This window comes from Bradysia coprophila, unplaced genomic scaffold (genome assembly GCF_014529535.1).
Source record: "Bradysia coprophila strain Holo2 unplaced genomic scaffold, BU_Bcop_v1 contig_232, whole genome shotgun sequence".
In the NCBI taxonomy this organism is placed as follows: domain Eukaryota; kingdom Metazoa; phylum Arthropoda; class Insecta; order Diptera; family Sciaridae; genus Bradysia; species Bradysia coprophila.
The window spans coordinates 4,378,334-4,393,685 of NW_023503493.1; the positions used below are offsets into that span (position 1 = coordinate 4,378,334).

The 15,352-nt window shown below is 38.3% G+C and overlaps 2 protein-coding genes across 2 annotated transcripts; both read left to right on the forward strand.

Moving 5' to 3' along the window:
* Nucleotides 1-3,974: 3,974 nt before the first annotated feature.
* On the forward strand, nucleotides 3,975-6,019 carry LOC119076002 (probable cytochrome P450 6a23). Its single transcript, XM_037182575.1, has 3 exons — nucleotides 3,975-4,679; nucleotides 4,818-5,299; nucleotides 5,500-6,019. Exons 1-3 carry the CDS (start codon nucleotides 4,096-4,098, stop codon nucleotides 5,910-5,912), a joined length of 1,479 nt encoding a protein of 492 aa, XP_037038470.1. The 5' UTR covers nucleotides 3,975-4,095; the 3' UTR covers nucleotides 5,913-6,019.
* Nucleotides 6,020-6,188: 169 nt separating this feature from the next.
* On the forward strand, nucleotides 6,189-8,166 carry LOC119076003 (probable ATP-dependent RNA helicase DDX55 homolog). Its single transcript, XM_037182576.1, is given in 3 exon segments — nucleotides 6,189-6,757; nucleotides 6,814-7,071; nucleotides 7,073-8,166. Coding segments are annotated over 3 exon segments (1,797 nt in total). The 5' UTR covers nucleotides 6,189-6,265; the 3' UTR covers nucleotides 8,120-8,166.
* The last annotated feature ends 7,186 nt before the right edge of the window (nucleotides 8,167-15,352 follow it).

Consider the following 15,352-nt stretch of genomic DNA (forward strand, 5'->3'; position numbering starts at 1 on the left):
TATACAAGGGATCCGTCCCATCCTAAACGAGTGGGGCCTAGTTCCAATGGTTTGATTGCTTGTTGTGGAAATGATTCCAATTTTAGACCCGTACGAAGTACTGGGGTCTTATAGGTTTACGCATACGTTTGTAACACGTCGAATTGGACTCCCTGAGTAAGGGGAAACCTATTGTGGTTGTCTAGAGATGCCAAATCCGCGAAAAAAAATGTCCGTCTGTCCGTCTGTCTGTCTGCACGATAACTTGAGTAAAACGCATCCGATTTTGAAAATTCTTTTTTTTCCCGTTTGGTAATGTCAAAAGACAGGCTAAGTTCGAAGATGAGTGATTTTGGATCGACCCCTCCCGAGCTGTGGCCCAATAAGTGCTTTACGGTTTCTCGAAGATATCCCATTCAAACGTTACACTTGTAACTGATACGTCAAATAAAAGGTATTTACAATACCGATCGACAAAAAAAAAGTTTATGGAAATCGGATGACCGACTCGTGAGTTAGACCCTTGGTGTGAAACAGGCACAGGGCGGCAAGCAGTTTTGCTTGTAGGTCGGCCAATTTGAACATATTTCGTTCGTTTTAGCTTTATTAGATAGGTATTGACCGTACCAATCAGGGAAAAAAAGTTTTTGAAATTATGTTCTCCGGAGCGTGAGCTAGGTCTCTTGGAGTGAGCTCTTATCTGGCTACTCGGAAGTACAGTGAACGTGGTGTATTTTGACAATATCTCGAGTAAATTTTGACCGAATTTCATGAATTTTTTTTTGTTTGAAAGGTATTAACGAATTAAAGCGTCGGTACTATTTCCGGTCTCCTAACAAAATGGCTGCGGCGGCCATATTGGATTTTATTAAAAGTGATATAAAGTGGGAAAAATGGTGACTTAGAGAGTTAACATGGAAATAATGTGTTATGTGTGTGGGTGTTTCAGGGATTCCATATATGGACATCTATATATACCTATATACAGCTATATTGAGCTATATACAGCATATAATGGCATTATTCCTCTGTTGAAATGTTTATTTACAGTGAAATATAGGTAAATAATGCGGTATATAGCTGTTAAATAGGAATTTATGAAATTGTCTTCGTACGGGGCTGTCTATATTGCTCCGGCAATTTAGTTGTATATGATAACAAGGCAAAGAGTGGATAATGTAAGTGATTTTAAAGGGAGAATAGTTTTTTCAGCAGAGAAGAAAATGAAGTAAGAGAAATGAAGAGTTTCACATTAAAGGCTTTTTGATACGAATAGGTGTTTCGTACGGGTCGGCGTTAGCTATGTTTTTACGTACGCTTACTCTGCTATGGCATATACATCTCGAGTCCTGAAGCCAAAAATAGAATTGGAAACAATTAGATTTGATGGACGACGATACAACTGTGCCGTCAACCTTTAAAATCATAAGATGTTCATATCGGACATCACACATAGACCATCTGAAAACACGCGTTCGGGAGGTGCGGGAAAACTGTTGTATGTACAAACCCGATTTTCATAAAAACGGAGTTGTTTCGTCTCTTCAATACCTTTCATTTGACATATCACACACGATTTTTGGAGCGAAAAATCTAACGTCTAACTTGACTCCAAACTTTCGTCGCTGTTTCTGAAGTACTTCCTCGGTCGACTGTTTTTGATTGTTTTGCCTGTTTTTACAGCGTGTCTCTGGATGTTTTCCCTCTAAATCATGTGCGACAATCAAATGAAAGGTATTGGACGAGACGAAATATTTAATTTTTAAGACAATCAGGTTTGTTCGACAGCAGCTAGTGTCGAGAAAGCAAGCAAAACTGCACATTTTCCTGGTAGGGTCTATTTTTGATAATTTAATTCCGTAAAATTCATTTGAATTTCTTTGGAATTTGAAGAATTTTACAGAATTAAATTACCAAAATAGGCCATGTTTCCTACTTTCGCTTTTTTCCCGCACCTCTCTCAAATGGTCAAACCTTCTCTTTTAAACCTATAAAAACGACTAGTCATCTGCTGTCAACTTCGACGATTTGAATGAGCGATGAGCTCCGGCTGGCTTGTACCAGTCTTTTAGTAAAATGCTATGTTGAAACGGTGAGGCGACATAACTACACGGTCAATATCGTCTAAAAAAATTTCATCCAGGGACGATAATATCGTCTAAAATTATAAATTTTAAAATATTTTCAGGACGATATTATCGTTTTCTTGACGATATTATCGTTTAAAAAACGATAATATCGTTTTTAAACGATAATATCGTTTTTTTGGACGATACTATCGTTTTTTTGGACGATACTATCGTTTTTTTGATGATACTATCGTCTAAAAAACGATATTATCGTTCAAAAAACGATAATATCGTTTTTTGACGATAATATCGTCCTGGATGAAAATATCCGCTGGACGATATTATCGTTATTTTCTTTTTCTGAACAAGTTTATCGTTATTTTGGACGATATTAGAGGACGCCAGCATTTTTCGACGAAAACGATAATGCCCACAATAACAATAATTCCAACAATAATGCCCATCAAAAATGGCGACCATTGTGAATGCATACACATGGACAAGTCAATTTTCTATTTATTTTGATTTTCGTCCTGGTCGATAATTTTTGGGACGATAATATCGTTTTTAATTTATTAATTTTTTTAAATTTGAGACGATAATATCGTCCAGGACGATAATATCGTTTTTAATTTATTTAAAATAAAAATTCTAGACGATAATATCGTCCTGGGCGATATTATCGTTCTGGATGGTTGTTGAACACGAAAACACAAAATCTTGTAGATAAACACCTTTTTATAGACGGCAAATATATATTAAAAATTGGTTCATTTGGTTCCGTAAATTTAAATTTTATAATAGAAAAATTACACAGACTAATTATGAGACGATGCGAGAAAAAAAAAATTAACTCCTAAGTTCCGACACCGTTCCGGCGCCCGGCTCGCATTGCGGCCCTCCGCTTCGCTCCGGGGCAATGGGCCGGTTCGCTCGGCGTGTTAAAACGCTTTTTATGTACAAAATCTAAGTTGGTATTCATTTCGTAAAAAGATGAATTATTTAGGGACGAACTAAACGCCTTTTTTAAACACTGATGTGTAGGTGATTTCCTCTGACAATTGTTTTTTGATATTTTGGAAGAGAATTCGGTTCTTGCTGCACCTCTGAGTAAAATTAAGTCCTGGACAATATTACCACCCAAAACCAAACGATAATATCGTCCTGGGCGATATTATCGTTTTTTTAAACGATAGTATCGTGCTGGACGATATTATCATTTAAGAAAACGATAATATCGCCCAGGACGATATTATCGTTTTGGACGATATTATCGTACAGAAAACGAAAATATCCATTAGATTTTCTAGAACGGTAATATCATCCAGAAAACGATAGTATCGTTTTCTGAACGATAATATCGTCCAGAAAACGATATTATCGTCCAGACAATATTTTAGAATTTTCCAATTTAGACGATATTATCGTCCTGGATGAAAATTTTTTGGACGATAATATCGTTTTTTTGAACGATACTATCGTCTAAAAACGATATTATCGTTTTTTAGACGATAGTATCGTTTTTTAGATGATAGTATCGTCCAAAAAAACGATAATATCGTTCCTGACGATATTGACGGTGTCGAAATGTCCTGCCTCCGTTGAAACGAATGAAGTAAAAGATTTTGTGTATAACAGTAAGGAACACTTTACATAAATTAAGTACCATGTCGCCTACAGTTTCTTTCAACTTTTTATACCAGCAACAATTGGACAAAAACATGTTCTGCTACATATAATCGATTCAGTGAACCAATGAACATGAACAAGCACATCAACGTTCCCATATCATACCTACGGTTTTAGAGTTACATTTTATGTGATTCGGTTGAGTCTTTCATTTAATCGTTTTTCATGAAATTGGATTTTCTTTTCGCTGTGTACTCTTGAATGCACTTTTACGATGACTGCATTCGAATCCAAACATTTGCCCAATACGAATCCATTGATACAGTTTTAAGTTGAGATCATTCATCGCACCAATTAGTGCGAGAAATCTTTTCTCTAAGTTTTTCCAACGTATTTTTGGTGCTTAGTGACAAAAAAAATGCCAGCAACAGCAGTGCTGGTACTATTGGTGTTGTTCTTGTGTTACATTTATCTGAAGCACATCTTCACCTACTGGGAACGTAGAGGAATACCACAACTGAAGCCAACCATTCCATACGGAAATATCAAAGAAATCGGCCGATCGACACAGATCTCCTTGCTGATACGCGATTTTTACAATCAAACCAAAGACAAATATCCGTATTTCGGCGTGTACTTCTTTCAACGGCCAGTCTTGATCGTCAACGATCCGAGCGTGATCAGAAATGTTCTGATCAAAGACTTTAAACATTTCCAGGACCGTGGCATTTTCTACAACGAACGGGATGATAAATTGAGCGCCCACTTATTTTCGCTGAATTTTGATAAGTGGAAAATTTTGAGGAATAAAATTTCGCCAACATTTTCATCGGGCAAAATGAAATTCATGTTTCCCACAATGTTAGACGTTGGCCAGTCGCTGCAACAGTACATATCGGTACAGACGATTGATGGGGAGTGCGTGTTGGAGATGAAAGATATTCTGGCCCGATATACCACTGATGTTATCGGGAAATGTGCCTTCGGCATTGAGTGTAATAGGTAAGTAGTTGCCAGCGAGTCAAGTGTTGATATTGTCGGACTGAAGTTCGAGTATCGTTGTGAACTAATTCTGATGGCTTGGTATTCTGCTCGGAATCTAATTTTTTCTTGTATTTCCAACGTTCTCGTCGTTACCAGTCTAACCAATCCCGATGCAGAATTTTGGCGTATGGGAAAGCGAACCTTCGAAGCGCCAAGACACAAACCAATTATCACATTTTTGATCGGCTCATTTAAGCGGCTCGCTGTGATGATACGAACAAAAGTTATACGGGACGATGTGAGTGACTTCTTTCTGAACATCGTTCACGAGACAGTCCATCATCGGAAAGCCAACGACATCCGAAGGAATGACTTCATGGACATTTTGATTAACTTGACCAATCAGGAAGAGGGATCGCTAACCATCGATGAAATAGCTGCACAAGCGTTCGTGTTTTTCCTGGCCGGATTTGAGACGTCTGCGACCAGTATGACTTTCGTGCTGTACGAATTAGCGCGAAACATGGACATACAGCGGAAGGCTCGTCATCAAATTGTGACGGTTTTGGAACGACACAACGGGGTGCTGACGTATGAAGCAATGATGGAAATGAGCTACATCGACCAAATCATAAATGGTAGAACAAGAATTGAAAGGGTACACCATAGCACTGGTCCAAGCATTAACATAGAATCAGAATGAACTTCGTTGATGTGAGTTAAATCAGGCAACACATGCAAGTCTGATGTCTGAGATACGAGGGGTAATGCTAGGAGAAGTGCTATGGTCATATCGTAAATAATTTTAAAATTTGTTGAACGAAAACTCTCTTTGTAGAAGGAATTCGTAAGAATCCGCCCGTTGGAGTCCTTATCCGCAAAACGACCGAAGATTATCACATCCAAGAGACCAATCACACCGTACCGAAGGATTCAACCGTAATAATTCCGGTGCTGGGCATCCATCGAGACAAACGATACTATCCGAATCCGGACAAATTCGATCCGGAACGATTTTCAGCCGAAAAAAAGGTAGAGAACGACAGAATGTTCCTTGGATTCGGTGATGGTCCCAGGAGCTGCATCGGTTACCGCTTCGGCATGGTGCAGACTCGAATCGGACTCATCAGTTTGCTATCCAAATTCGAATTTACGAGCTGCAGTAAAACGATGGGAGAGTTGAAATATTCATTGAGAAATGTTATTCTATCACCGGAAGGCGGTATGTGGTTGAAGGTCAGCAAGATTTAGCTTTACAGAATCAGGAAAAAAAGTTCCTTTAGAGTAGTGTCTCACCTGCAAGAGATATGTTGTAAAATGCACTTGAATTGATGATTGAATAAAGGAGCTGCTCTAGACCTGTGACTGAAGACTGAAATTACCCTCGTAGCAAATCACTCCGTAATTGCGCCAAAAATTTCAAATATTCGGATTAGAACTCGTACTGTAAATCCGGTCAATTCTCATACAATTTCCCTTCTGTCACTTCTGTCATGAAAACCTATCATGGCGCATGCGCCGATCTCTCCACTGTCACACTCTACACTCAAGTGTGACTTTGTCAAAACGTGTTTTTGTTTACATCGCGTTACAATCCTATCGAAATGGCCAAATTAAGTTGGTCAGAGTTGTCGAAACCGCTCAACCAACATCTGTTGGAGGTGATCAACGGTTTCGGTTTCGATAAAATGACTCCAGTCCAATCGGCAGCAATCCCACTGTTAATGTCATGCAAAGATGTGGCCGCTGAAGCTGTCACAGGTTCTGGCAAAACACTTGCGTTCATTGTACCGACTCTGGAACTGCTGCTGCGACGTCATCGCGAACATCCGTGGAAACAATTTGAGATCGGTTCGATTATCATTTCGCCGACACGGGAACTCGCTGCCCAGACCAGTCAGGTACTCGACCAGTTTTTGGCACATCCGGAAATCCCATTCCAACAGAAACTGCTGGTGGGCGGCAATAATGTGGAGGAAGATGTCCAGTATTTGAAGAAAGTTGGAGCGAACATTTTGATTGCAACGCCGGGACGTTTGGTGGACTTATTAGAGCGAAAGAATGACCTCAATTTGGCCGGTAATGTGAAGAGTTTGGTGAGTAAATGATCGTGTCATCCCGCGACTCCGACAACTAACGTATTCCATTCTAGGAAATTCTCGTACTCGATGAGGCTGACCGACTGCTCGATTTAGGATTCACGTCCGCCATCAACACAATTCTGAGCTACATGCCTCGGCAACGTCGTACCGGATTATTTTCGGCCACACAAACGAAGGAAGTGCAGGATTTAATGCGAGCTGGTCTCCGGAATCCCGTGATGGTCAGTGTCCGTGAAAAGGCAGCCACAAGCACTCCACTGCTGTTGCAAAATTATTACATGATCGTTGAGCCGGAGAACAAATTCGCCAAAACTGTTGGATTTCATCGACCAAAACAACATCCAAAAGGCAATGCTGTTCCTTCCCACCTGTGCTTGCGTTGAATACTGGGCCGACGTGATACCGAAGTTCATAAAAGATCGCAAAATCCTGTCACTGCACGGTAAGATGAAAAATCGTCGGGCAAAAATTCTGGAAAAATTCCGTCAAACTCCCAAAGTCCTTCTGCTGTGCACTGACGTTCTTGCCCGTGGCGTGGATATACCCGAAATGGATTGGGTACTGCAATGGGAACCGCCATCGAATGCGGCCGCATTCGTTCATCGAGTCGGTCGAACGGCACGACAGGGTCACGACGGTAATGCACTGATTTTGATACTGCCGACCGAGGACGCGTATGTGGAGTTTTTACAGCGAAACCAGAAGGTTTCCCTCAAATCGGTTACCAGCGAAGCGACCAGGAGCTACGAGGATGTCAACAAAATACTGCACCAAATCCAGATCGACGATCGAACGATTTATGACAAAGGAAACCGAGCGTTTGTGTCGCACATCCGAGCTTACAGTAAGCATGAGTGTAACTACATTCTCAGAGTGGCTGATTTGAATCTGGGACGAATAGCCACTGGATACGGGCTGCTCAGAATGCCATTGATGCCGGAACTGAAGAATGTTGATTCGAGTGATTTTGTTGGACCTGCAGATGCTATCGACTTTTTGACCATCGGTTATAAGAACAAAGAGAAGGAAGCGTCACGGAAGCGAAAATTAGAAATTTACCAGGAAACGGGACAGTGGCCCGGTTCAACCAAGAAATTCCAAAGGAAGACCGAAGCTTGGTCGCTGAGCAAGCAGAAAAAAGTCGAAACAAAGACGAAGAAAGAGGAGAGAAAGGGGAAGAAGCAACTGAAAAATGCAGCGCCCAGTGAGCCGAAGAAAAAGAAACGAAAGGGCGGCTACACGAACGAAGACATTGAGGAACTGGCGAACGATATTGCGATGTTCAAAAAACTGAAACGAAAGAAAATTAGCGACGAAGAGTTCAATAAGCAAATGGGAATCGAGGATAGCGATTAAGAATTGATAAATTGAGGTGAGGAATAAAAATATTTTCTGTTTTCGAATCGAATGATTTTTCATTGACTTGGCGCTAATAAAATGGATCCGAAAGCGGCGTTTTCTAAGTCATAGTCATTGAATCTTTTACTTCTTTTGCTTAAAGCATCGCCTACTGTTTCATACCAGGTTTATTACTTCACTAGTTCTAGCATAGATAACAGGTAAAGCTAGAGTTCAACGTTTATCATTGTCTAGTCAAGAACAGATCATGGCCCTACGTTAGTGAAGGGCCGTGACGCAAGTCCGTTCACACTGAAAAATTTGACAAAAATTTTTTTTCGCAGGACTGAGGAACATATATACACGAACTTTTTGACTTTTCCCCCTTTGCTCCTACTACCCCCAAAGTATTTTATTCGTAATCTGGGCGTCCATACGAGTTCAACGAGCTATCACACGCCTCATAAGGTTAAAATTTGGCCGAGATATTAAATTTCAAAACTTTTGAATTTACCGGTGAATTTGGCTGAAATTTTCAGGGTATGTTAAGGACGTAATTCTAAGAAACTAATTTGAAGGAATTTTCTTAGAAGCTTATAATTTCGGAGCTATGAGCGTTTTGAGGCATTGAGCTATATGACCCATAACTCAGAAAATATAAAAGATAGAAAGTTCGTTTAAAAGACAAATTTATAGAGTTTCAGATTTTATTCGATACGTGTTTCATGGTTTTCCTAAAAAGTCGTCTATTTGGGAGCTATGAGCGTTTTAAGTGCGAGCTATGTCAGCCATAACTCGGAAAATAAGGCAGATAGAAACCTCGTGTAAAAGACAAAGTTATAGAGTTTTAGATTCTAGTCGATACGTGTTTCATTGTTTCCCTAAAAAGTCGCTTATTTGGGAGCTATGAGCGTTTTAAGCGTGTCAAATTAACAAAAATAAACAAATAAACAAAAAAAAAAGAGTTTTCGTTTGAGAATAAATGGCAGTCAAATAGTTCCACAACACAGCAAACACCTCTCTTCGTCATATAGGTAAATTCTTCTGACTTTGACTTGTTAATGCTAAGTAAACATCGTATCCTCTTGTAATGTTTACAGAAAAGTTTAACGAAGAAGAAGAATAAAAAAAAAACTTTGAACGTAAGGTAGTTAGCACGACATGGTCAATGTTTTGTAAAATAAAAATCTTTTATGAACCATGCAGCACATTAAATGTAAGTATAATGCCCACTACTTCGTCATATACCTACCTATATGCCTCTAGTATACAATACACCTAGAGTTCGTTTAGTCATAAATGGTACTTTTTTCACTTGCAAACATTAAATGATTATGACAAATTGAACATAAAATCTGTGATTAATTTCATAAATGCATGACTTTACATAATTTGAATGAATTTACGTTAAATACAGCCACAAGTCAAATTGAGAGAGACATTGTAATTAACCCAGAACACGAATTTTAATAAACAAATCCAAACGCCAGCCAATAATCTTAACTGAAAATGTGACTTGCCAATTTTTCTATTTTAACCTTTCAAGAACGGAAAAACGTAACGAAACGATCATTGCATCTCGCATCTGTCGAATTCTTTTGTTTTGAGCATTGACATGCCCTCGAGTGCTGAATGCATTTTACTTCATCATTACTCCATGGTGTTCAGCTGTGGAGCAGTTTCTTCAAGATTGCTAGAAAGTACATATATCAGAGATATTATAGTTATGGCGAAGCGTCGTCCCAGGCGCCACAACTGTCACCTCAAGTTAAATTAAACTGTAAAGCACTCAAGTACCCAAGGTTTGTAATGAGCTATGTTGTGTCAATGCTGTAAAACTCATTTGATTGCCATATATGAAGGTATTCTTTACGACACTAAAGGTCATATTGTTAACCCGAAGGGCCGACGTTAATAAGACTAGGTGAGGATTATGCGTCCCAATAGTAAATAAATTTCATGAATTGTATTGTCTTCGGCTCCATGCAATTTGTTAGTCTCTAACGTTCAGATGAAGAGCAGTTTGTTTAGGGTTCCGAGTACACACGTTTTGTTTGAGCTCTACTGTGACAACGCTGAAAGAATCATTTGACTGTCAAGTATGAAGGTATGCCTTCGATCTCTTCGGTTGACCACTGGCAGTGCGATCGCATGCCAAAATTTGCGTGCGAACTAAACACAGCCAACTTCGCAAAGAGGGGAAGTTTTTGAAATATTTTTTAAAAAAACAGTTAACATAGAAAATGCTAATCCCAACAAAAATCTCTTCGAGAAAAGTGTGACGCAGTCTTGGAAGTACAATTTCTAAAATAAATGATATCCCTAGAGTTGACGCTTTCAGCTTCGTTACGCAAAAATTAAATTGTACACCCAAATAGTTCAAACCAGCTGGCTTAGTTTTCCTCATCATCTGCCAAATAATTTTTACCAAAAAAATTTGACTTGCAGTTTGTTCATGTCATTTTTACACAGTTTTAGATATGTCACAGTTTTAAATGTACCAAGTCAATTAAGTTCTTCCCAAATTATGAATTTTTGGCGCAAAATTTAAAATTTCTATCGCGAATTCAAATATTGCGCAATTTGGGAAGAACTTAATTGACTTGGTACATTTAAAACTCTGACATATCGACAATCTTTAGAAACTGTGTAAAAATGAAATGAACAAACTGTAAAACAACAAAAATTTTACCAAAAAAATCTGCGTCGCAAAGTGACAGATGTTCGGGAACAGACCTACAAGAAAATTTATCTGCCACTTTGCGACGCAGATTTTTTTGGTAAAATTTTCAGTCAATTTTTTTTTGGTAAAAATTATTTGGCAGATGATGAGAAAAACTAAGCCAGCTTGTTTGAACTAAAATTGGATGTAAAATTTAATTTTTGCGTAACGAAGCTGAAAGCGTCAACTCTAGGGATATCATTTATTTTAGAAATTGTACTTCCAAGACTGCGTCACGCTTTTCTCGAAGAGATTTTTGTTGGGATATCATTCATTTTAGAAGTTTTGGGCCCTTAACCTGAAATTTAGGCCGCACTCTATTCATCAAAATGATACCCGAGTGAAGATCTATCGATATAGCCAATAAACATTTTTTGATGAAAATTTCGGTCGCCATTTTGAACCGTTTCCTCGCCTCGTAGACCCCACGTTCTATTCATCAAAATGATCGCCACATTTTTCCCTACTATTTCTCCCAAGAAAATAAGTCTATATCTGTCACCATTCAAGAAATAACTCTAAAACCCAAATTCACCCACCCATTTCCAACTTTCGACATTTGTCACATATGCCCCTCTGTTCTCTTCGTAAAACTCTGAAACTTTGCCGAAGAAAGTAACTCTCTATCTGCCACCATTCAAGAAATAACTCTAAAAACATAATTGACCCACCCATTTCCAACTTTCGACATTTTTAACTTATGCGATTCTGTTTTACTCGTAAAACTCTGAGACTTTGCCGAAGAAAGTAACTCTCTATCTGCCACCATTCAAAAAATAACTCTAAAACCCCAATTGATCCACCCATTTCCAACTTTCGGCATTTTTCACAAATGCCCCTCTGTTCTACTCGTAAAACTCTGAGACTTTGCCGAAGAAAGTAACTCTCTATTTCTCATAGCCCAAAAAAAATATTAGTCCTTTCATCCTACGCTCGAGTAGCTCAAAATTTGGTCACTCTAATCACTCTAGGTCAACCGATTTTTCTAATTATTGTTTTGTTTGAACCGTGTGACGAATATCTTTCATTTGATGGATCGCACACCTCTGTAGGTTTCAATACAGCTGAGCTACAGCCGAAAACGCGTTCCCGACCCTCGAAAACCACACTCAGCAACCACTTCGAGGCCAATAAAACAAAATTCTGGTTTTTCCTGGGGTAATGGCGTATCACATTTTAATTTTTATGCCCACCCTGAGGCTCCTGCAAAATTTCATGGAGATCGGCTGACTAGTTTCCGAGATCGAGCGTCGATAGATAGATAGATAGAAACATAAAGAGTAAGTTGAAAGATTTTGATTGTTTGGAAAAAGTCAATTTGGTGCATTTTCTATGAAAAGTGCCAATTTCAAAACGATGTATCTCCGGTAATTTTAAAGCTACATAGTCGAGTGATAGCTCGTTTTGCTCGTATTTGAAGCGCGAATATGATAAAATAGGTTTTGTGGGGATATAGTCTAAAGGGCAGAAACTGAAATGTTCGGCTATACATAGCTGCCGCGTCCCAAAAAATTTTCTTCGTTCTTTTTTTGGGGGTTATACTGCGTCAAGTCCTCCGCTATCGCTCCGGACATGATGGAAAATTGAATTAAACACTTTTAGTAACCGTGAAATGTTTATATTTGAAGTCAAGGAAAGTAAAAGCGTTTAGTTGCTCGAAAAAATTACTAAAATTTGTTGCTGCAATATAAATAATCTTCCGCTTTTGCGAGGTTGACTATGATTAGTTTGCACACAAAATTGTCATCAGTTTCGCAAACCGAGGATATCTATTGCCAGAGGTCACTTCTCAGGACTGTTAGCTTTTGGGACACTTTTGTAGAAGAAAATATAACTTGACGAAACTTTTGTGTTTTCGTCAAGTTTTAGATGTTTCTCAGAAAAATACCAGGCGTCCCAGATGACTTCCCGGGACTGTCAACTTACGGGACACTTGGTTTTTTTTACAATAAAATCAAACTTGACGAAAATTTTGTGTCATTGTGTGTGTTCTATATCTTGTGACCCGATTGACAGATTCGGAAACAAAACAACTTCATTTCAGGATGTATTGACAAACAAACTGTAAGGGTTATTCAATGACAGAATTTCAGGAAAGGGGTCGACCAAACGCTGGATAGATGCGAAGGTTGGAAACTCCATATCTTCTCTGTAGATTGTTATAGTAAGATCGAGAAGAACGAGAACAAGTTATTATAGCTTTCATTGAGTGACATAGAATATTCTCTCCTCGTTATAACAATCAAGAAGCTACCTGATCCAAAGACTTGGAATGCAAAGAGGAAACGCTGCATCGATTTTGGGCACAGTCCCATACATCTCTGGGTTGGAGGAGATTAAAATAATCGCAAAATAAGTTCTCTAACATTAACAATCTATAGATCATCTTCAAGATACGGTACTTTCAGACGTAGCCTCGCTTAAGTTTCGTTAAATGTTTCGTTCATTCATTCATTTGTATAAGATTTGTTTAACGTGGATGGCATTTCAAACGACCTTGTAGATGATCTATATGTTTAAAGGTTTGAATGGAATGGTCAAGCATCTGATCATATTATTTGATTCTGCGGCTACTTCGTTAAATCTCTGCTGAGAATACTTAGATCAAATGATTTATTTGGTTTAAGAATTGTCAACAGAGATTAGTACAAAAATCTTTTACTTCATTTGTTACACGGTACAGTTGTTGATATAATATCACATATTTAGCTAAAGCTCAACGCTTGTTTTTGTTGTCGCTGTCGATAGCAGATGTTTAATCGTTCATCCTAAGCCCGAAGATCCTTCGAATAAATTAATGCAGAATGAGACGTTCACTAACTTCAAACTGTGAGCCTCTAACAGATTAATCAACATGAAACTTGACGTGCTGTACAATGAGTGACTTGAGTAAAATTTATGGCAATTTTATTCAATCACTTTATTTAGAGATACATCGGTAATTACACGGAATTGTATAAATATTTATGACTACCCACCTCGTAGGTATAAATATCGACGAAAAATCTTGTACTTGTACTCATGTACCATACAATGTCTTATCAATCCGATCTGAAATTTTTACAAGCGTGTAACAAGTTTTTGAAAAGTTAATTTAAAATGTAATTCTAGGAATGTAACATTCAATACGGCACCTTGTTGTTGTTGGTTCAAATGTACAAAATTGAAAACATTTTCATTTATAATACCCGAAAGAATAAATTTTATGTTTTTAAATACTTCGCACAATACGTTACACATTATAGAATTGCTGGGCTGCAGCTGTAACTCATTCGCAGAACTAAGCCATAATAATGCATCTTGTAATGGAAATGGGAAATTATTCAATTGAGATTGTTTCGCAAATCGGCATGTGTGAGGGAAGTAACGAAATATTCAAATGACCGATGGTAACGAAAATATCAGCTGATGGAAGGCAGCAGTAGTTTTTGTCCTTGTTTTGAACTTTTTGTTAAGTGAGAGGATTGCAGCCCGAGCCGCAGTCAAGGGCTGCAACACACACACGGCAAAAACAACGATCCGAACACGGACATAATCTCCTATTGCTTGACTCCATTCAGATTTTCCTATCTCTATCCGTCAGTCATTTGAATATTTTATTATTTTACTTACTAATCCCCCGGGAAATGAGGTTTAACGTCCACGACAATGAAGTAATATTTCGTTCTCTCTCTCAAACAGAGATAAAATGTGAACTTTGGCTATCTCAGCCGAAATGTTATTTCAAAAGCTCATTTCCTAAAAACTCTTCTAATCACTTGGCCGGCTATAATACCCGTATCGACGAAGAACAATTAACTTATCCGCCTGAGATCATCGCTATATTTCGATTGGTATTATGTCTCTACCATCACAAAGACGACAGAAAAAAAACCTTCACATCCAATTGATATTGAAAGTTAATTTTTATTGAAATCCGTTTCTTACGTAATATCCGTGGTCAACAATACCGAATCAATCGCACCACCTACATACGATCACGCTAAAAAACAGACCAAAACTATAATGTCTCTCTGCTGTCTATGGCTGGTTGTATTATACCAAAATCAATAATAAATCAAGTGTCTCTAGATGTCGGCAAACTTTCTCAACATTTTTAACATTCGGTTTCTTAAAAATGTAAAGGCGGAAATTGTGTGCGAGACGGGAAAACAACAAAAATGTTTATAAGAAAAAATCAAACAGTTGAAGTGTTTGAGGTGTTTCGTTCGGTTGGTGGTGCACATTTTCGTGGTTTCTAACGAACGTTGAATGGTTTCTTTTTGTTGGCTTGATTGATGTTCACTTACAATCGAATACTTTTTGACTAATGGAGATTCCGATTCCTAGAAAATCCTGAGAGGATTAAGAGGCATCGATGCTTCGCTAAAATTGTGGCCTACATTTGTGTGTCTCGTATTTCATTTTTGATAATATGTTTTCATCAGAATCCATTTTCAAAAACGTACTACCGCAATGACGACCACGAATGTGGAGTTTTAAATAAAAATTATTTTTTGTTGTAGTCGTTTGACCAGCTCTGAGAAAAG

What these genes read in the sequence shown, in the direction of transcription:
- LOC119076002 (XM_037182575.1), top strand. Translation starts at nt 4,096, where the DNA reads ATGCCAGCAACAGCAGTGCTGGTACTATTGGTGTTGTTCTTGTGTTAC. An exon ending in TTCGGCATTGAGTGTAATAG is followed by an intron (nt 4,680 to 4,817) that starts GTAAGTAGTTGC and finishes CGTCGTTACCAG; the next exon opens with TCTAACCAATCCCGATGCAG. An exon ending in CATCGACCAAATCATAAATG is followed by an intron (nt 5,300 to 5,499) that starts GTAGAACAAGAA and finishes CTCTCTTTGTAG; the next exon opens with AAGGAATTCGTAAGAATCCG.